Raw genomic sequence first — 22,882 nt, 5'->3', positions numbered from 1 at the left:
TGGAAGGAGAGCAGGAAGGAGGCCAACCCTGGCTGCATCTACAATGCAGAATTAGTGCAGTTTGGCACTGCTTTAATTGCTGTGGCTCAGTGCTATAGAATTCTGAGTTGTGTAGTTTGCTGTGGAATCAGAGCTCTCTGACAGAAAAGATATCTTAGAAAACTACAAATAGCAGAACAGCATTGAGTCATGGCAGTTAAAGTGGTACTAAACTGCATTTCTTCTGCAGTGTAGATGCAACTGTAGCTTCCCATGGCAGAGAGTTCCACAACCAATGCCCTCCCTCAGCGAATGCACCTGAGGAGGTGATGGGATTGAGAGCAAGCCCCCCCTGAGAACCTTAAAACTCAGGCAAGCTCATATACACTTAGCTGAGAATGATCAATGATAGGAAAACTGATCTGAGTACTTCTTGCCTAAGAAAACTCCCTGAAATTCATGGGGACACCATAAGTTGACAGGTGCCCGAAGGCACATACAAACAAGCACACACAAACACACTTAACCCTTCTGCCATGTAAGTGCCTTTAAAATGAGAAAGCATCACTGCTGTAATTTTGACTTTGCTCAAAATAGTGAAGAAAGTGATGAGAAATGAACTTTACATCATCTGAGTTGTTTCCATTTGAAAGAAGATGTGGTTTGGGATATTACTCCATGGCCCCATAAAGGCCTAACAGCACATTTATTAAATTGTACTTGAAAGAGGTAAATTACATCTACCAATGACAAAGTCCACATAAGAAATGCAAAATCAGCCCTAAGAAATGGATATAAACAGATGGGTCGGACAGAACTAGACAATTTTGTCAAAGGAAAACCATTTACCTTTAAGAATAGATGGTAGGCTAATGCAAAATCATGTTAATTTCCAATAGATGTTTCTTGATACAGTTGTGAGGGCAGCTGTGTGTGGTAGTTGGATTTATTTTGGGCAGCTTGGAGGTATCCTTCTTTGCTACATTTTTGGTTCTTAGTTTGTGGGTTTGGCTTCTAAAATATAGATGGGCTCTGGAGAAGCTTTATTCTGAAGTAATACCAACTTCAAACAAGTAACAATGAATAACTTTAGCCAAGTTCATGGCTAATATCTTCATTCCATTAAAAATATTTTTGTGGCATTTTTAACAAACACTACACACTACTTGCTAATTGTTAGGAATAGGTACATTTTTTAAAAAAAATCGGAATTGCTAATCCAAATATAATCATTTGAGTAAATTCATTTTCTCACGTTCAGCCCAGCCTAAGCATGTGTCAGCTAGGGGGAAAAAACCCTCCCAATGGGTTTAATGAGGGTTAGGAATTTAAAATCAGTTTTCTTAAGCCTAAAATGTTAATGTTTACACTGTTGCAAATTTATGATTGAAAATGGGTTGAAATTAATATATATATATAGAGAGAGAGAGAGAGAGAGAGAGAGTGTCTTGGAAGTGAAAATAATTTCTGAGTATACAGTAGAAAGCTACCAGTAAAACTCATGGCACATAGTCTTTCTATTAGGTAGAGTGAGGCAGCTGACTCAGGGAATGGGTTTTTAGTGTATTAAAGGCAGCAAATTGTTAGCTTTTGTTATTGTATGTTTACTGCCATGGAGAGGCAGACATGCTTCTGAAATCTTGTGGAGTTTAGAAAGTCGTTAAGAAGAAAGAATATAACGATATGCTGAAGAACCATTCATAACTGAGCATTGGATTCCAGAGCATCATCATTTCATTGCTCAGTTATGGATAGTTTCTGTGTATCATTACATCCATTCATCTTAAAAGTGAATTTGCAACTTCAGCCTTATGCGTTCAGGCTTAGCTTTGAGTATTGTGCAGCTTGATTTGGGGGGATTTGTTGTTGTTAGCTGCTCTTGAGTTGACTTCATGTCATGGAGATCCTGTGGATGAGACATCTCTAAGCCCCTCTATCTTCCATTGTTCTACTTAGGTCTTGTAGGTTCAGGGCCATGACCTCCCTCATTGCGTTTATCCATCTGGTATGATTCTTCCCTTCTTTCTACTGCCTTCTATCTTTCCTAGCATTATTATCTTTTCTAAGGAGTCATGCCTTCTGATATTGTTGACAAAGTATGACAGCCTCAGTTTGATAATCTTGGTTTCCAGGGAGTGTTCAGGCCTGATCTGTTCAAAGACCCATTTGTTTGTCTTTTGGGCTGTCCACAGTGGGAGGTGCCATTAAAGTATTTGCAAAGCATCATAAATATCTGTGGAGTTGCAACATGTGTACCTTAAACAAGGGGCTTCCCCATCACTCCCTACTGCATCTACTAGCTCTCATGTCAGCTGAGTAATGAATGTTTGATCTTTCTGCCTCCTTCCCTAAGTAGTAACTCAGTGATAGTAACTGACCAAGAAAATCAACAATGAACCATTGCTGCTGAAAACTCAGCAAGTGGATTCTACCAGAGTCCTGCACATGAATCTTCTCTTACCTGTGTTTTCCGCTTTAACTTATTGAAAAAATGTTTCTTGTATCTCAGTGTGAGGTCAGCCAGTGTTGTCTCCATTTCTTCACAGTTGATATTAAACGTTCTTTGTAAGTCTGTCCTGCAGTGAAGAAGTCAACAATATGATGCTGGTTAAGTTATAACTGTATCCCATATTTATAAAAGAAGGTATCATTTTTTTCAACCCAAGGCAGCTTAAAAACAATGCTTGGAAAAGTTGCTTTTTAGGCTACAGGCCCAAGAATCACCCAGATGCCAACTGGGTGTTGCAGTTTCAAAATAACTTCCCCAGGTTTTCATTAAGCATTGCCAACACATGCAGAGCACTACTCAGTCTAGGATGCACCTGGACATCAGACAAAACAAACACACTGCTCACCCCTGGCCCTCTTCATATTACACCATTACAGCACCCCGATACCACTTCAGCTACCATGGCTGCATCCAGGGTGACCGGGGGGGGGGGGGGCGTTCCCACTTGGCAGATAAAAAGGATTATATTGGTGCGATTCTGATTCGGATTATGTTCCGGGAATAATTTGAATTTTTTCCATCATTTCCATTACCAAAAGGGGCAAATTACCTCGATTCATTTAGACCCTGTTTTTGTTCCCATTTATTTTAAATCGCTTTATTTTAAAGCGGATTAACTTGCTCCCCGTTCTCATTTGTGTCCACAAGCTGTCAATCAAGCGCCTAGGCTTCAGACATCACAAGTCTAGGGTTTTTTTATTTTTAGGGCAGCCAATGAAAAGTGGCTGCATCCAAGGCTCTTCTGTTGTGTTTCCCCAGACTAGAAGGAGGCTTGGCAAATCGGATCAAGGAGGAGAAGGCAGCAGGCTTCATTATTGGGGAGAGAATCTTTGGGGAAGAGAGAAGATAAGGCTCAGTCCCCCCCTCAGATCCCTGGGCGTCCAGGCTCTTGTGCACCTGGTTGTGAGAAGTGTCATTCTGTGAAGAGTGATGTTCCCTGGGCTGTCTGGGGGGGGCGATCAAGCAGGCATGTATTGCAAAGCCCATCCCATAATTCCTCTGGAAGGAGCCTCCATTCCCCCAAATCCCTTTGCCTCCCCCACTGCTCCCTGGGCTGTCTGGGGGGTGATCAAGCAGGCATGTACTGCAAAGCCCATCTGCTGCTCAGGTGCTCAGGAAAAGTTAAAATGGTGTTCAATGGCTCTCCTCACACATCGGTCTATGAATGTGGAGCAGAGGGGAGGTTGCAGTCCACCGAGGGAAAGTCTACGCGAATTGAAGAAAATGGTGCTGGCAATGCAGAAAGAGAACAAAAGGGTGACACCCCCAGGCCAGCTCCTTGAGCGCTGCTCCTCCCATCTCCAGGTTCCCGAATCGGACACCCTTTCGTTCCCATTCGGAGACCGCGAATCCTACCCTGCTTTCAAAAATAACCCACGTTATAACCTACTATTTTTTAAAACCGGTTTATAGGTGTCTAATTTGAATTTATGATATAATTCGATTTTGAATCAAATCGCAGTGGAAACAATTCCGGGGCACTGAGGAACTAATTCGGGCATCAGTGGGAACGACACCTCTTAATTCGCTTCATGATCAGCTTTATAGGCAAGTGGGAATGCGACCTATATGTCCTAACTGCCAAGGAGAACAAGGCACCGTAAAATGTAGGACATTTAAGAAAAATGTAGGACACCACAACAGAAAAACTAAAAACACTAAATGTAAAATCAAGCGTCATAGTTAAGTTCAAAATGGAGGGTCTTTTAAAATTCTTCCTGGATAGAAGGTTGAAAAGGAAGATGTCTGGTCACCCTGCTGCATCCTATGGCATCCTGGGATTTGTAGTTTGTGAGAGGCATTTAGAATTTTCTGCCAGATAGCTGTGGTGCCTCAGCAAACTGTAAACTTAGGATTCCATAGGCTGCAGCCATGGCAGTTAAAGTGAAATCATTGTGTTATACAGGTATACTCTGCTTCATGAAACAGATGTGTTTCTGGGCATTACTTCTTTAACAGAAAGTTTGGTACCAGAGGCAGAAATAGCAAGGAAAGAATATCAGCATGCAAAAGGAACTTATAGCACTTTTGAGTGTGGAAAAAGTTTCATGGACTTTTGTAGACTTGATTTACTTCCTCAAATGTATGGAAAGAACAGGGATAGGTTCCTGCACTGCTAAACAGAAGAGTACAGTACTTCAATGTGTTTCAGCTCTTATTCAAAACTAACAATATGCACTAATGAAAAGTAACAAGCATCTCAAGTGAGCCTAGCATAAGTAAACAAAAACATTTTGAACCTTCTTGAGACCACTTGAAGGCATCTTCCAAAATGCATCCAGGGATGACTTTTTCTTTCACCAGCTTCCACTTTTCTTATATTCTGTTTTGGTGGCCAAGCATACAGATTTATGCTCTGGTTAAAAACATCACACTGGGAGCACCTGGTGAGATAGGTTGATCTCCCCCTTTCTTTCTGTTTTGCTGTTCGCACATACTCAGGAACATATTTTGGAAGTGGCTGCTGTTTACCTTGCCTGCTGTAGGCAGGGCACACAAGGCTATGGTAGGATTGGCTAGAGCAAAATCCTATTCTTTCTCAGCTCAAGTTATTCCATTGATTACACCAGGCATGTTTCTGCAACTTGTCACTGAAAGTCTGTTCTCCAGCAGTTCTTCACCATCCTCCAATGCTGATGCTACTAGATCAGGCCTGAATAACATACGGCCCAGGGACCTCAGGCAGCCTGCCAAAAGATTTTGGACAGCCCGCGAGAATGTGAAACAACTTCAAGGCTTCTTCTCAGCTCAGCCTTCTTCTAAAATGAGGACTGGCAGGAGAAGGAAGAAGGGTGCAAGTTCACCCCTGTTGTAAGCCACTTTGATTGTTTTAACAAAAGAGGGGTATAAAATAATAATAATAATAATAATAATAATAATAATAATAATAATAATAATTCCCCTGAAGGCTCCTCCCACTGGGTCCCAAAGAGAAGGCCAGGTAGCAGAGAAGGAAGAGGGGCAAATGTTCACCCCTGAAGGCTTCGCCGCTGCGGGGCTTTCCTCCAAGGAGAAGCCTAAGCAGTGGAAGAAGAAGAGGGGTGAATAGTTGCCCTGCAAGGCTCTTCCATTACTCAATTTTATCCCAAGGAGAGGAGGAGGAGAATAGAATTACTATTAATAACGCTAATTTATTATTAATTAATTAAAATCTATATGCAGCCTGAAGAAGTTTTAACTATTTTAATTTTGGCCCCTACCTATTGTCAAGTTGTGCAGGTCTGAGCTAAATAGTGGACTTTCTGGACTGGGCAGGTCTAAGAAAACTTTGTAAAAAGGACCTTCTCTGTTAACAGATGTGTGCCTGTAATTGTATAGTGTGGAAGGGTCTAATATAGTGGTCACACTCAGAGGCATCATGAGGATGGTGCGGGGAGTGCAGATCGCACTGGGTGACACCCTAGAGAGGGGGATGTACATCTGGTGGGGCAGCAGACCTCATGGGACTGGTGTGGTTGCTAGGCAAGTGAGAAAGGCAATTGCCTCCCTTTCTCGCTCTCCCAACAGCCACACCAGACTCTGAACAAGCCCCTCTGGATGCTGCAGCACTATCTCCTCCAGCAGGGATTAGACTGGGTGGTAGGCAGGTAGCTGGAGAGCAAAGCACCAGGAGGGAGAGAGGGAGAGTGGAGCAGTCCAACCCCCCCGAAGCCCTTTTCAGGCACCCATACTGGGTGACACCAACAGTAGTAATCATGCTTTCCCGTTATTGTCAGATGTGTTGCACTTCTAGCTTGTGCCTCTGTGTGTAAATTTTCCCAATATTGCTTTGCACTTGATTTGTTATTACAGTTTTCTACCAGCCACTGGGGAGCAGGGTAGGAGGGTACTGTTGTTGCCATGCTCTCCTTGTGGGCTTCTCTGAGGCAGCTGGTTGACCATTATGGTTAACAGAACACTGGACCAGACAAGCCTTTGGGTTGATCCAGCACAGGCCTTCTTATATTTTTATGCAAAGGATACTTCCGAAATATCCAAACTGATTTCACCACTTCTCTCTTAAGTAGAAGCTGCAACGTGCAGTTAGGAACAGAACGAAAGGTAAAATTAAAAGCTTTTAGTTAAATTGTACATTCTTTTCAAACTCGTCAGCCACCCACCAGGCTGATTATTACACACCGGTACTAATTAGCACAAAGCAGGGAAAAAGAGACACAGAGAAAACAGAGCTGTGCACCAATTAAAGAATTCTCCATTATTAATTACTTGGCTTTTCACAGAGTAATCAAAACAATGGTGGGGGAAATCTGAGGCTTCAAAACAGGCGCATTTCAACATCCTATTTAGCAGTGCTTCTCAAACTTTGAGTCTCCAAATATTTCAGCTTTCAGATCCAAGTACTATAAGGGATTTTGGAAGCCAAAGTCCACATCCATCTTTTTGTTGTTTGTGCCTTCAAGTCATTTCTGACCTATGACCCTAAAGCTGTCCTATCGTGCTGTTTTCTTGGAAAGATTTGTTCAGAGGAAGTTTACTGTTACAGTGAAGTCATAGGCCTTGGTGATGGCACAGGGTGGGTACTTGTGATGCCCAAGAAGTTGCCAGGGAAGTGGGATAGAACTATTTCTGGGTTAGCTGGCTGAGGAAATGAACATGAGGGCACATGGAACCAGAATCTGAGTAAAACACTGCTAATATGGCAATCCAGTTCAATGCTGAAAATGGCACAACAGGCCTACATGTATATTTCCACCAAATGTCTCCCCATTCTCCTTCAAACTTAGCTTTTCATTTCATTGAAGTTGAGCAGTTGCACTGATGTTAGACCCTCACAAACCCCTTTGCACTGAGCCAGAAAGCATTGGCACCAGCTGGGAATGAGTAGATATTGGTGCTCAGGCTTTGTGAAAAATGGTAAGGGGGCATTCTGCCCATTTCTGTCTGAATATAGAATTTTTTTTAAAGACAGGCACTGGAAAACCAGCAGTCCAGTTTACAACAATGCCTCTGATGGGCAAACTTTATTTCACAGTGGAAGCAATTTATAGAGGTTTCAGAGTTACATGAACAGGGCAAAAAAGTACCTGAACAAAGCTAACGCTTTTATGCCTCTATTGCCTGTGTGTCATTTCTTATATCTAAAGAGAATAGAGTCTTTGTAATATCTTCATTTCTGTGAATGAACGGATGTTCTCAGGGTAGGACACTCAGTTTCAAAACTGTTCTTATTATCTTATCTGTGACACTGAACCTGGATACAGTTCTTGCATTTAGAGAAGTTTAATCATATTGTTCAAAGTTAACATAATCAGCTGTAAAAGTTTTTTTTTAAAAATTCCTTGACTGTACCATTTAAGACTGTGGTTGGATGTTTGCAAGTCACTACGCTGCCCTCCCTAAACCCATTTCCCAAAGGATACTGTCATGGCAGGCAGAAGTGTGGGCTGAAATCACCTTGATGTATTAATAATATTTGGCCTTTCCCATCACATTATTAAGCATATAAAGGCAGAACAATCATCCTGTTGAATCAGACCAAATTCCATCCAAATTACCTTCTTCCTACATTCTGATGCAATTCTCACTGAGTGAGAGAAGTGAATGCCTAAGTAGCATTTCACTTCTAGAATTAGGAGTGATAGAACAAATTTCCAATTTCATAAAGTTCATAATTTTATCACTGTTCCATTTGTAGGCTGCGAGTTTGTTTTCTATGTGAAAGCATCCAGATTTGCACCTTATATCCAAGTATATCCGTACCTCCAAATGATCTGATTGTGCTTTTAATCATCTACATTCCAATAAACAATGAGATGCTTTAACATTTTTCTATAAACATTTCCTTAAGCAACTCACCAACCTTCTAGAAATCTAGAAGGACCTGTGGTCTTCACAAAGCCATAAATAAAGCAATCGGCACCTCAACATTAGGAGGAACTTCCTGACAGTAAGGGCTGTTCGACAGTGGAACAAACCCCATCGGAGTGTAGTGGACCTTCCATAGAGGTCTTTAAAAAAAATAGGCTGGATGGCTATCTGTTGGGGATGCTTTGACTCAGATTTCCTGCATGGCAGGGGGTTGGACTGGATGGCCCTTGTGGTCTCTTTCAACTCTATGATTCTATGAAACAAATCAGGCATGCCATGTGCAATGCAGGGGGAAATATAATTGGAAAAGGAAGTATTATTGAGAAAAGGTTTCTGTAAATCTTGAACAAATGTTACACAGGGATTTAGATCAATGCCTTAGAAAAAGATTGGAGAAGTTCAAGGAAACAGGCACAGAAATTTTGGTGAAGTAAGGGAGTAGTCAGGGGATTACAGACATTCCTGTTAATAGTCCAGCATTGCGCAAATACAGGTGTGTGACTAATAATTGCTTTGGGAATGGTGTAGAAGTAATTGTTAGGTGTGTCCAGGGCCATGACTGTCCACAAATGTAGACCTCAGTGGCATTTCCCACACAACTTGAAATCTACTCCAACAGTTTAACACTGGCAGGGATCTTTTTGAAATAATGGTAATGACACTTCAGCCAACTCTTGTTTGCACTGTACAGGAGATACTTGTAAAACACATCTGAATGTCTTGAAAACACTATGATGTGACAGTCCAAAATGAAGCAAGCAATCTAGTAGTTAAGCCAGGGAGATTGTGCCTTAGAGATGACAAATATTTAGATTGGCACAGAGGTTTATAGTTATGAACCAGTTGCCTGTTACAGACTGCCAAAATAAAGCTGCTTCGGGTCTCTTTGGAGGTATGCTATTTAAATGATGCATGGGTCCTAAGAGTCCGGAGGTCGCGCCAAAGCCACACTCCATTCCTAAGCACTGGAGTGCAGTTTTGGTGCAGCTTCCGGATTCTTAGGATGCATGCATCATTTAAACAGCATACCTCCAAAGAGACCCAAAGCAGCTTTATTTTGGCAGTCTGTAACAGCCCAGTGATCACAATATATCAGGACATTCTTCTCTAACTTTTAATAAAGGCTTCACCCCGGAATTTCTTCACACACATACATAGAGAAAGTGAGGGAAGGAGAGAGGGAGAGTTCTCAAATGCATTTTGACTCCAGAAACAGCTATCCCCCTCCTCTCTCTGATATATTCTCCCCACAGACCACTGCATCTTGAGAAGGCCAGCTCTGGACATTTTGCTCTCTGTGGTGAGGGCCTTCCCCATTCCATGGACAAAAGCTGACTGGATTGGCCATTGAATCTTAGGGTTCATCTAAACTGGTGACTTTTGCCATTTTATATTGCACTATTTAATGTTGCTTCCATTTATACAAAACCCTGACTTCAAAAAATGAAACAAAACCTTCAATATGAAAGTGTCCCATTTTGTTCCAGTTGCAGGCATATGATTTGTGTCCATTAAATATGGGTGCACCTAATCCCTCTTACAAATTGTTGCAATCCTCGCACTGTTTCTCACTCAGCCCACCCTTAATTTATATGTTTAAAATTTTCTCTAGAGGTATAGTACAGAGCCAGTGTGGTGTAGTGGTTTGAGCATTGGACTATAACTCTGGAGATCAAGGTTCAGTTTCCTACTCAGCTGTGGAAACCCACTGGGTGTCCTTAGGCAAATCACCTATTCTCAGCCCAAGAAAATCCAGTGATAGGCCCATTACAAACAGGCCTTTAAGTACGGACTGAGTCCGTACAAAATGGCAGTGCCCCTTCCACATGGGGGCTGCCATGACGATGTTACGACCACGCCGCCTCTATACGGGGTGGTGCGGACGTGACGTCATCGCTCCGCACAAGGGCGCTTAATGCACCCTTTGCACGGAGCAGGAAGGAGCTCCGTTTCGGAGCTCCTTCCTGGTTTGCGTCACTGGTTTGCGTTGTTGGGTTCAGCCTTCAGACGGCTGCGCCCAGCAACGCAAGGGAGAAAGGGGCTCCTCCTCCCCACTACCGCGGGGTGTCCTTGGGGCTTGAAGTCCCAAGGACACCCCTTTCCAGGCTGCAGGGAAGTGGCCTTTTGCCGCTTTCCTGCGGCCTGGAAAGCGGCGGATTGGGGCCTCAGTGGCTGCCGTTCTGGCCCCTGAGGCCCCGATACACCAGGGAAAGGTGCGCCTACAGGCCGCCCCAAAGGGGTGGTCTGTAACGTGCCATAGTATGCTTTAGGGTTGCCATAAGTCAGAAGTGACCTGAAGGCACACTGCAACAAAAATTAAAGTGGTAAATGGTAATGGTGCTATTGCTCTGTTTCCTTCCTTGGAGTAAGCTATGCATCCTGTCACACTCACATCCACTGAGTGGACAGTATGCTCCAATGCTTTCATTCACAAAATGAATGTGGAGGAGGAAGGCTGTGATTTTGCTCCAAGGAAACAAACATAAGAATGGCATCATTAGAATTTAGCAGAGAACCGGGGGTGGGGGGGGGGGGAGCAGAAGACTTCTGTGCTTGGAAAAATATTCTCCAGTACACACACACTGGTTAACTTGAGAACCTGAATGGAAGAAAACTTCATGATGTCCCATCCACCCAATCATGGAGCTTTAACCAAGCTGAAGTTCAGTGCGTATAAAGTAGATCCTTTCAAGCATAGGAATATTCTGCTCTTGTACTAAAGCTCTAGAGAGGATTAAAAAAAATTAAAAAGAGGATGTGGGATTGAAATGGGGAAGAGGTCAGAAATACACTGAAACATGCCATGTGACAGCCAAATATACTGGTTTTCTTAAAAAGATATATTTGCTTTTAGGTAGGAACAAAACACTTTGGAATATTGTACGAAAGGAGGAGAGATAGCCTGAAATATTGTATGACTGACAAAATATAATTGGGGGGGGGGGGGAGGAGTTGGGCGTATAGCAAAAGATACTGCCATTTGCTATCACATTTACCCAGTCTGGAAAAGTCATTACTTCACTTCTGTCAATGGTCCTGCATCCTCCACAGCACTTAATGGCAACATGCTACTATAAGAGGCACAGAGGGCAAAGCAGCAGCTCCTGCTTATCACCTCTCATCGTATGCTGTCTGAGGCAATTGTTTCACTCTGCATAATCATAAGGCAAGCATAGCAGTGCAAGTACTGCCAATTTTGAATTACCCCAGGAGTCAGGAAGCTTTGGTTCTGCACAGTCTGGGGCCCACAACTGCCATCAGACCCACTCAGTTTGGCTGATCAAGGTTGCGAGGGCAGGACTATCCCACTTAGCCAAAACCTAAAGATGAACACTTGTGATGTCACAGGGCTCTGGTGATGTTGCAAAGATTATATTAAAAGAGGGAAGTCTCTGATGACTGTGGTTATGCTTAACTGCAGGACACTGCTCTTTAGTCAAGAGAAGGCAGAAAGCAAGGGGCTGCATATTGTTTGGCCATTTTCCACCTGCACCTGAAGGTTTTGAAGAGTGAGCATACATAGTCTGTAGCTGACTAGGCTAGCCCAAAGTCAGGTTGTAGAGTCCATGACAGTAACAGCAGTCCTTAACTAAGCTCAAGGATTGAAATTGGACTTGCGAATTAAGCCACAATTACTTATAATAACCAATCACAACACAGAAGATGGGGGAAATCATGTGCTATGACACACAGATGTCTTTCACTATTGAGAGTGGAACTGAAGTGGTGCCAAGCCTATTTTCCAGGTTGATCCCCAGTTGAAACAGTGCCCTGATTTAATAAAAGGTAACTTCCTATGTTCTTTAGCAACTCAGATTGGTCTAACTGAGGACTTTATTACATGTGAGGAATTTCTCTTAATTTTGAATGAAAAGAAAGTGGGGCCAGAACACATTCACATGAATTCGCTAGTTTAGCAAATTTACGTGAATGCGAATTGTGTTCGAACTGGCTTCCCATTGCCTGAAAATAGCATGCCATTGCCCGAATTTGCATGTGGTAATCTATCACACAATAACATTAAACTCCATGATTGCACTCGGATTGCCATTGGATTATACTTCCAATTTTCCTTGTCTGATAAACTCCTGAGACAATCCACAAGAGACCACTAGAAGTCTGTCCCACATCAGTGCCAGTAAGTGCCATTTTCTCCAAAGGCAGCCAATTCCTTGGCCACTTCTCATATAGGACAGACAGACCTCATAGACAGGCGGAGCTATGATAAATTTTGCAATACACTTTAACTATGCAGACTTTCCCATGAACTCAAGTATCCTGAATGGGTGGTCTTTAAAGATTCCAAAAGAAGCTAACTTTAAAAAATACTTTTGGCACAGCAATTACATATTTATATCATACTTGAGGAAAACATTCTGTGCACATTCTACTGCCAGTGCTAATCCATAGAACAGTACGGGGCAGTATGATTAGATATTTTTTAAAACAGGAACTGCTTGGACATCTTATCAGGAAAATGTGCTGCTGAAGAGCTGGGTTCCCTGCCTACAACCTTTCCGTTCTTGCTGATTACTGGAGGTATCATGCCACCTAGAGGTGATATAATGCTAGTACTCTAATGTTAAAAGCAAAGTGTATGCATAGATAGATAGATAGATAGATAGATAGATAGAGTGTGGTACCATGGAGTCAGCATAGTGTAGTGGTTTGAGCATTAGACTATGACTCTGGGGGTCAGGGTTCCAATCTCATCTCAGCCATGCAAAACCCATTGGGTGATTTCAGGCAAGTCACACTCACTCATCCTCAGGGGAAGGCAATGGCAAACCTCTCCTGAACCACCTTTGCAAAGAAAAACCCAGGATGGGGTCACCATAAGTCAGAAATGACTGGAAGGCACCCAACAACAACAAAATATCAATAACATTTTTAAAAACCAAAGTATATTTATAGTTCGTACATTTATGAGCTTGGTGCACCCAAAAAGTATTCCATAAATGTATGCTTTAAAAATGTACATTGAAAAATATATACATATTAAAAGCAGGAGAAAACAAACAATTGTCAATGGGGGAAACCCATGTTTTTAAAATGCACACAAGATACATACTTTTAAAATGACACACATGGAAATCAGTACATATTTCTGTGCCAAAGAGGAGGAAAACCTTCTAGGTGGATATCAGAAAGGGAACTGGAGAGAACTGGAGTTTTGTTTATTTGCACACTTCTGACAGCCATTCATAGCCTTAATCCTCCATGAATTTGTCTAATCTACTTTTAAAACTGGTTGAGCTGGTGAGCCAGAACCACACCTTGTGGGAGCGTTTCAATTGTTTGACTATGCAGGGGGCTGAACACTCAAGTGAGAGCTGGAAACTCACATCGGCCTTGTACATTTTGCTGGATAACACACATACAAAGGAAGTGCATAAGCATGGGGCAGCATCTACCAGCTTGTTACTCATTGGGGTCAGTAGTCACACAGAGATTTGCATCTGTAAATCAATTCAAAATCGATTCACCATTCCCACTATGTTTTAAGGCAGCAAACCTCTGGTTTGAAGTTCCCATTCGCCACCATTCTGGATCAAAATGGAGGCACCTCCATTTCCTGAACAGTGGCTGCGTAATCCAAATCAACCCGGCAGCGCATTCACACTATCAGAGATGCGGATCATTGCAGTTCTTTAAAAAAAAGAACTGCTAAGGGATCCGGTGCACATGCACCAGTATAAATGGGCTTTTTGGTGCCCCCCCAAACTGCACTGAGTACAATCAGTGCAAGTCTGAACAACAGGGAAATAACCCGGTTTCCAAACTGGGTTATTTCATAGTGTGAATGAGCCCATTGTGCAAGGTCCTGTATCTTTCCCTGTTAGCTTCTAGAAAGGAAGGCAACTTATTTTTGGATGATGTATATGTCTGCTGTGAGACTCAGGGTGGTGTAGTGGTTTGAAAGTGAGACTAGGATTCCAGGTGACTAGGGTTTAAACCCTTGCTCAACCATGGAAGTTTAGCTTGAGTGGGTGCTCAGTGACCTTGGTCCAGGCTGGTACCACACTGCAGAAATAAAACAGTTTGACACCACTTTAACTTCTCTGGCTCAATCTTGTGGAATTCTGAGATCTGTAGTTTTGTGAGCTATTTAGCCTTCCCTGTCAGAGAGCTCTGGTGCCCCACCAAACTACAAATCTCAGAATTTCACAGCATTGAGCCATGGACAATTAAAGTGGTATCAAACTGCTTTATTTCTGCACCGTGGCATCAGACCAAGTCACGTTCTCTTGGCCTAAAAGAAAGGAGATGGCAAATCTGCTATATATGATCTTGCTAAAAGCTCTCCCTATGTTGCAGTTGATATAATAAGAGTCAGTTTGAAGGCACATAGCAGAAACAACAACAACAACCACACTGTAGCAGGTATCACTTTAAAAGAGGCAGTTTCTAAGCCAGGGGGAGGCAACTGCATGGAAGGTAGCAGCCAATTTTCCCTTTCACAATGGAATGCCATCACAATTGATAAAAATGACACACATGGATTTTTGATAAAACAAAAATTGGCTGCAAATCACTTGAAAATTACCCCCCTTTTTGGTCTGTGGACTTTGTGGAAGATGCAGGGGGCTTTAGTGGGTTTTGGGGGAGTCGCATGAGGCCTACTGGTTGTGTTTTCAAAAACCCTGATCTAAGCCATGTAAGAAATAAGAGGAGTTACATCTTCTAACATGACACTAGCAACCTGCAGTTTTGTCATTACCTTAATTTTTTTTTAATCGCTTTTAAAATTAGTCTGCTGCCCAATTACTCACGAAGCTCTTTTTTGGTCTACCAAAATGTTTTTTTTATCAATTAGTTTAAATGGTCGACTAATTAATGTTGCAATATTAGTTTCCCTAGTATTTTTTTTATAAAAATTTTATGTCATATATAGAACATTGAACACCATTAAATAATACATTAAACAACTGCTAAGTAGAAAAGAAAAAGGAAAAAAGCATAAAGAGACACACTTAATAAATCAAAAACTTATAAACACTAAAGAGTCAAACAGACTGACTGACTAACATCTACACTTAGGCTCAAAACACACTGCAGAAATAATCCAGTTTGAGACTGCTTTAACTGCTTTGGCTCACTGCATGGGAATCCTGGGAACTGTAGTTTATTGTGGCACCAGAGCTCTCTAACACAGAAGGCTAAATGTCTCACAAAAGCACTGAGCCAGGGCAGTTAAAGCGGTCTCAAATCGGATTATCTCTGAAGTGTGCTTTGGATCTTACACTACTATACCTTACTTTACCATAATTGTCCACTTTTACCAGGGACAAAATGTGGAACAAATTCAAGACCAAACTGTAGGACAACTGCAGGACAAAACTTAGCCCAAAATGTAGGACATTGAAGAAAAATGGTGGACCTTAAATGTCCTACATTTTGAGCTGAGTTTTGTCCTGCAGTTGCCCTACAGTTTGGTCTTGAATTTGTCCTACATTTTGTCCCTGGTAAAAGTGGACAATTATGGCAGCCCTGTTTATTTCTCTACTGTCTCTAAATCATAAAAAGATTTGACAAGTTTTCCAAGTATTTCAAACCGGGGAGAATGTAACACTGTGGTAATAATATATCCACATGTTCTTTACCCCTAAATACACAGTGTATTGATTGCCTCTTTTGCAACATTTAATATCTGTCCAGTTATCTCTTGTTTGAAAACAAGATTCAAGCAGCCAGCTTACCTCATGTTATGGAAGTTGTTAACATAGTCCACCATCAGTGATGCAAACTGGGGACAATCTTTTGTGTTGTCCCGTTCCAGAAATGCTTCCCCAAAGCTGTAACAAAATTGTTAAAGATGACTTCCAATCTTGCAAGCAGAACAAATGATCAGTTTCTTTCGCTATAGCATCAGATTAATTATACAGTGCACTTTGGCTGCATCTGCACCGCTGAAGTAATGCAGTTTAACACCGCTTTAACTGCCCTGGCTCAATGATGTGGAATTCTGGAACTTGTAGTTTTGTGAGATATTTAGGCTTCTCTATCAGAGAGCTTTGGTGCCACAACAGACTACGAATTCCAGGATTCCACAGGACGGCTCCATGACAGTTAAAGCAGTGTCAAATTGCATTAATACTTCAGTGGGGCAGCAGCCTTTGTCTCGATATTTTGCAGATTTTAGAGAAATGACATGAAATATGCATTATACCATGCACAATTTTTTTTAAAAAAATCTAGAATATATACAATTGAAAAATAGTCCAAAAGCATTTTACTCAATGGGGAAATTGTATACAAAAATCCATACATTAAGACTGTGCAATGGAAAAGTGCATATGAATTTCCTTATAGAAATAAAATGCAGTCTCCCAAACTAATATAACACAAGAATGAAGATGGGATTCAGAAAACTAAAAAAAAAAAAGGCCATCCCAAGACCAACTTTTCACATCTTTGAGAAGTATATACAAAACCTGAGTTACATGAACAATCTTTAGAAGAAAACATCTCTTCCAGTAATTCAGGGTTTTATTATACCTACACAAGATATAATGCACTTTAGATTTCTCTGAACCTCTTTTAATACATCAGAGGTTAATCACATCTAAAATCCAAATTGAAAGTAAAATTCCAGACATGGAAATGTTAATTCAATTGTGCCTCTGTAACCTCAGTCACATATCAGAAATGATATGTTCATGATCCAGGCAAGTAATTTCCCTTCTATTCCACCATGCTTCATAAAGCAGAGCAGCAATTCTTAACCTTTTCTTTAGCACGAACCCTTTTTAAATTTCTTTTGTTGTCATGAACTACCAGGACTTAACTCAAGAACTGAAAAACTTAGGTGCATCAAATATTTATTTAACATTGCTCATCAAGGGTCTCCAGATTTGGAGAGAAGGGAGAACCAAGTAAAGGCACCTTGTAATATTTTTATTGGAATGATTCGATACAAGTTTTAAATCATCACCATCACCACCATCATTATATCTGAACACTGACCCATGGTCTAATATTGTTGTTGTTGTTATTGTGTACCTTCAAGTCATTCCCAGTTTATGGTGACTTTAAGGTTGAACTTATCATGGGGTTTTCTTGACAAGATTTGTTCAGAGGAGGTTTGTCATTGCCTTCCCCTGAAGCTGAGAGTATGTGACTTGCCCAAGTCACCCAGTGGGTTTCATGGCACAGCAGGGAATCCAATCCTGGTCACCACTACACCACTACACCATGCTGACTCTCATAACCTAAGATTACTTGTTAATTTTAATTAGTAAATTAAGAGATGGGTGCTGCTGCATTTCACTTATAAGCCTTGTTACATAGGAGTTAATAGTGGAAACTTGTATTCTGAGTTCTGACTCTGTTTTTCAAACTGCTGCTATACTTATTTTTAAGATAAAAAGAGTAGAGAATGATTTTTCACACAAGTATGTTGTTACTAAAGGAATCAGTACTTTTAGAGCCCTCTTCAATAATTCTGCTTGTAAGTGAACCTAGAAATTTGGATGGGACTTTTCCTTGAAATGCAATGTCAACTTCTACTAGAATTTGGCCATAGAGTTGCACTGGAGGACCTAGAGATACCTAGAGAATTATGTGTATATGTGTGTGAGTGGATGTGGAGGTACAGCCCTCCATGGCCCTGCAGAGGTTCAACGAGGTCATACTACTACTACTACTACTACTACTATTTATTTATACCCCGCCCTTCAGCCAAGGCTATCAGAGTGGCTTACAATTTGTTAGTTAGACTACACACACACACACACACACACACACACACACACACACACAGTTGGTCCTCCGTTTTCGTGGGTGATCCATTCTGGCCCCCCCCCCAAAAAACAACAACTGAAGGCTTGCACTTATTCAAGCCCCACAGGGTTGAATGGAACATTCCCCCATGCGTGCGGCATGGGCACACATGCCATTGCAAATAGTGGAGGTCGCCTCTCCATGTATATTCAAGGATATATATATATATTCCAAAAAGCAAACTGTGATTTTGCCATTTTATATAAGAGACACCATTTTATTTTCCATTGTATTTACTGTGGCTTGAGCATCCATGGATTTTGGTATCCACGGGATGTCCTGGGACCAAACCCCAGCCAATAGCAAGGGCCCACTATATAGATATAAAAATATAAATAGAGATTACCGTGGCAGAAAATCTGTCGCTTCTTTTACAGTGATTTCAAGAGCAGCTCTTTCCAAGTCTCTGCAGATGATTCCGGAAGCTCTCACGTGTTGGCCAATGAGCTACAGAAAGGGGGACAAGGAATTTAACAGAAGCAAGGACAAGAATTGTTCATACTGAGTCTCCCTTACCCCAAATGCTTGGGACCAGAAGTGTTTTTGAATTTGCATTTTTTTTTTTTTTTGGATTTTGGAATACCTGTATTTGCATGCACATATATACTGTAATGAGATATTTTGGAGATGGGACCAAAGTCTAAACACATGTGTTTGTTTCATGTATGCCACCATATATACATAACCTGAAGGTAATTTTATATACTAGTTTTAAAATAATTTTATGCATGAAACAAAGTTTGTGTACAACGAAACATCACAAAGCAAAAGTGTCACTATTTTAGCCACTCATGAAAGAAGTTTTGATTTCCAATATATTTCGGATTTCATGATTCTGGATAAGAGGCGACTCAAGCTGTGTTAGTATAGTATTGGTTGACACGAGCACAAAGGATAGATTCTCTTTCTGGAGCATGTTCTCATGGAACAAGTAGGAACTTGCATTGCAAGGGGAATAGAGACCGCCTGTGTGAAATATGCTTCAGACAAGGGGGGCCTTGCACACTACACTTTAACTGCCATGACAACCTTCTATGGAGTGTGGAGGTTTGTAGCTTGATAAGATACTAGAGCTCTCTGGCTGAGAATTCTAAATGTCTCTTCCTAAACTGCAATCTCAGGATTTCACAGGATGTTGCCATGGCAGTTTAAGGGAAATCAAGAGTGTTATAACTGTCCCAGGAGTGGGCTTTGTTTCAAATTGTGTTGTGTGTTGTGATAAACAGTGCAAGGTTTATGCAACCTATTTAAAAAGTGATAATTTTTTAAAAATAGGTTGCAAAACCCTCTGATACTGTTTAATACAAAACACCCTGTTTTTTCAAAACAAGACATGGACTTCTGCCCCTCTTCCCTCCACAATTCTTAGCATTTTTGGTAGTCCATAAAGCTCCTGGGAAATCCCAGAGGAAGAAAATTCACCAAAATTGCCCACACCTGATTTGGACAGATTATTTTGTTTTGTTCTGTTGTAGGAACATCCTTTCTTCCTCCCAGTATGGGGCCCAAAGCAGCTTATTGTAAGTATAAAACAAAAAAGCTAAAAGAATATGTAGTAGAAAAGTTTTTTTTTAAAAAAAAATTTAAACAACTGATTCAATCAAAACACTAATTTAAGATAATTAAGGCAGATTCAAAACACACCCAAAAATGCAGCACACTAATTAATTATTCATCTGGCCCAATCAGTTAATAGTTCTAGCCCTGTTTAAAAATATCTTTGTCTGCTGGTGAAAAGTAAAGAGAGAGAGGGTTGACCAAGCCTTCCTCTGCAGGGAGTTGCAAAATCTACACAATTCTGCAATTTTCCTCCATTCTGGCAGGGACTGTCCAGATAAATCCTTTGCCTTCCCACATTTTCAGCTGCTTTTAAAATGTCCCAGCTTCTCTATCTTCTTCCCATTTTGCCCAATTAATGCAGCAGGGCAAAAGCTGGTGCTACCTATCCTAGCTTGTGTTTTCTTCCACTTTAATAACTTTTGCCATCTTGATCACAATTAGATGTCTTGCTTGGCCGCATGTGTCTCAGTTTTCATCTGTGAATTGTTGGAGGGTATGCTCTTGCATCTGGACTGGAAAAGAGGATCCAGACCTTCAGGGCCAGGCTGTGAGATCTGGGAGCCCTAGGGCCCACTCATATTCTCATAAATCCTAACAAAATCCTGAAAACATTTTTTTTTTATTTACGGCCCCTAGAATCCCCCAACCGATATGTCCACTGGTCATGCTGGTTTGTAGACTCAAGGGAGTAGTGCTCCAAAAACACAGATTTTGGGGAGCTTGTTCCATTCTTCTGTAAAGCTTTTCCAAAATTAGAACTTAATTTTTGTAACAGCAAAATGCCTATTACTAGTAGGCATAACTGTACTTGAAAAATAATATAATGACATCCATAACCTTTAGAACTGACATGAAAAGTAATATCATTTTGAACTTAATATTCAGCAGGAAAGAGGAAATTCTTGCTATCTATCTATCTATCTATCTATCTATCTATCTATCTATCTATTCTATATCAAAAGCAGATTTTTTAGAACATAGTAAGATGCCTATTAGTCCATCTAGCCAATATTGTCAGCTCTGTCAGGCATAATCTCTCCAGGATTTCAGACTGAATTCTATGCTGGCTCTACATGGAGACAGATGGAATTGAGCCTGCAAATCTCTCCATGCAAAGCAGCTACTCTGTCACTGAACTATGGCCCTTCACAGTCCCTGCTTCATTTCTTCATTTCAAATTAAATTGCATCTTTCTCTCCCCCCTCTCTCCATCTCTTACTCTGTGTTACTCCAAGAAATTCAGTAGGCTGGTGGAAATCAAGATACACTTTTGCTAAGAACATTAAGAGAAATTCTACTAGTCCAGATTCAGAGAAATTCTACTAGTCCAGATTCAATCAGTCCACAGATGGACCACTGTGTTGAGTCTGAGGATGAATAACCATCATTACTGGCCACCAGAATTCAGCAACATATTACACTGCCACATTTGGCAATAAACCACGAACAAACTCAATTCCATTTAAAATGAGTAATTTGTATTCTACCAGTGGCTTTAGCAGACTGGTGCTGAAATGTTGCAGCACAATTTGCCATCAGATTTTAGTGATATGGGTTTGAAGGGGGTGTCCTGGTTACCATGTAAAGAGATTTGTACCACATGTACACCACAGACCACAATTTACCCATCTCTGACTTAGGGCTCATTCACACTTACCTTTTTGCACTGAGGACATCCGTGTCTTCTTGGTGATGCCATTTCGATTTGAAGTTCCCACTATGTTTGCTATGATCGAATCTCTCAATGGCATTTTATCCCTGTTGCCATTCACACTTGAGGGGGAAATGGCAATAGGGATAAAACGCCATGGAGATTCTATCATGGCAGTGTAGTAGTGGGAGGGGTGGGTGAGAGGAAGAGTAGGAAGGAGGACACAGTGGCGGAGGGGAGAGGAAGAGGAGGACGTAGGGAGAAGAAGAGCAGTGGCAGTGACGGGGAACAGCAGGAGGAGGAAGAGGAAGGAAGAGGAGGAAGAGTGGAGGTGGCAGAAGTGGCGGAATGCTCCAAATGGGATCAACAGTGCATTCCCATAGGCAGCTCCCTTGAAAAAAAACCCTGGTGCTTTTGAAAAGAAGTGGTAAATGCTAAGGATTCAAAAGCACCAGTGTAAGTGAGTTTTGTGCCGCCCACCCTCCCACAAATCACGTTGGACACAAGTATGAATGATCCCCCCCCTTTAAACTGGTTTCTAAACCAGTTTTTGTCATAGTGTGAATGCAGCCTTACTCTAGCATCTGTTCTCCCCAAACAGCCAACTAGATCCTTCTGGTGAGCCCAATAACCAGCACATGAAGACAATTGTTGGGTGACCCTACAAAGCACCAAACATATCTACTAGTACAGTTCACAACTGCTTTCCTGATTATTGAAAATGTATTATAATTCTGTGGAAAAAAAACAAAGAGTGTGCACACGTACATAAATATATCTTCTCTCCACAACCCCAAGATCCTTTTTCGGTGATTTAATTGAAATGACTCAGCCCCCTGAAAACTGGAAAATTAAGTTCTCCGGGCTTCATTATTTTTCAGTCCCTCAAGCTAGCAGGGACTTTTGTTTCTTTCTTACTGTTTAAATGTGGGTGGCTGTCGTTCTGGCTGTAGCCGCTCTTTTCCCTCTTTCTCTCGGTTCTTTCTTTCTCTCTTTTTGAGGTTGCCACACAAGCCTGGAAGCAAGTGGCTTTCCCCACTAAATACCTTTTCTAATAAACCTGTTCTGTTCTCTTGTTCATTTCAAAAAGAATTATACAAAAAAAAAAATACTGTAAAATAAAAAATCAGATGCCTATTATGTCAGTGACACAATTGACAGCGGGCTTAATTTGTACCTAAGAAGCAAGTGGTGGCAGTGTTAAAAAGTTGTAATAAACTCCATTTTGCTAATACGCTCCACAAGTACGTGACTAACATAAATTAGCACAGTAGGTGACAACTACATAGCAGAAGGTAATATTTCAGTTTCCTTGGAATCAAAGAAAAGGCATGTACTATACACACGCTAGCAAATACCGATTGAATATCAAAGGACAGTGTTGAGAGGTATGGGCTTTGCAGAGCTTCTAGCTGTTCTTCTGAATTCCACTTTTCATGCTCCAGATGCAGAATATTCTCCAGCCGGCTCTTTATTTCCAACTAAATGTTAAGATAAAAGGAAATAATGCAACTCAACATCATCATATATAAATATATGTATATATACATATATACAGACACTAGTTCTCTCTCTGTGTGTGCATGCAAAAT

The 22,882-nt window shown here is 41.2% G+C and overlaps 2 protein-coding genes across 2 annotated transcripts in view; both read right to left on the bottom strand.

Moving 5' to 3' along the window:
• The window catches only part of LOC121934963 (cytochrome c oxidase assembly factor 8), a 723,331-nt gene that overhangs the window by 645,435 nt on the left and 55,014 nt on the right, over positions 1-22,882 (bottom strand). The gene's annotated exons all lie outside the window — the stretch shown is intronic.
• The window catches only part of EXOC3L4 (exocyst complex component 3 like 4), a 75,626-nt gene that overhangs the window by 23,508 nt on the left and 29,236 nt on the right, over positions 1-22,882 (bottom strand). The window contains 4 exon segments of the mRNA XM_042446538.1: positions 2,441-2,555; positions 15,997-16,092; positions 18,426-18,526; positions 22,649-22,771. Coding sequence (XP_042302472.1) covers positions 2,441-2,555; positions 15,997-16,092; positions 18,426-18,526; positions 22,649-22,771 — 435 coding nt within the window.

The sequence above is a fragment of the Sceloporus undulatus genome, chromosome 1, assembly GCF_019175285.1.
Source record: "Sceloporus undulatus isolate JIND9_A2432 ecotype Alabama chromosome 1, SceUnd_v1.1, whole genome shotgun sequence".
NCBI lineage: Eukaryota > Metazoa > Chordata > Lepidosauria > Squamata > Phrynosomatidae > Sceloporus > Sceloporus undulatus.
The sequence above is the reverse complement of the archived record's forward strand: the minus strand, read 5'-3'. Positions and strand labels throughout refer to the sequence as shown.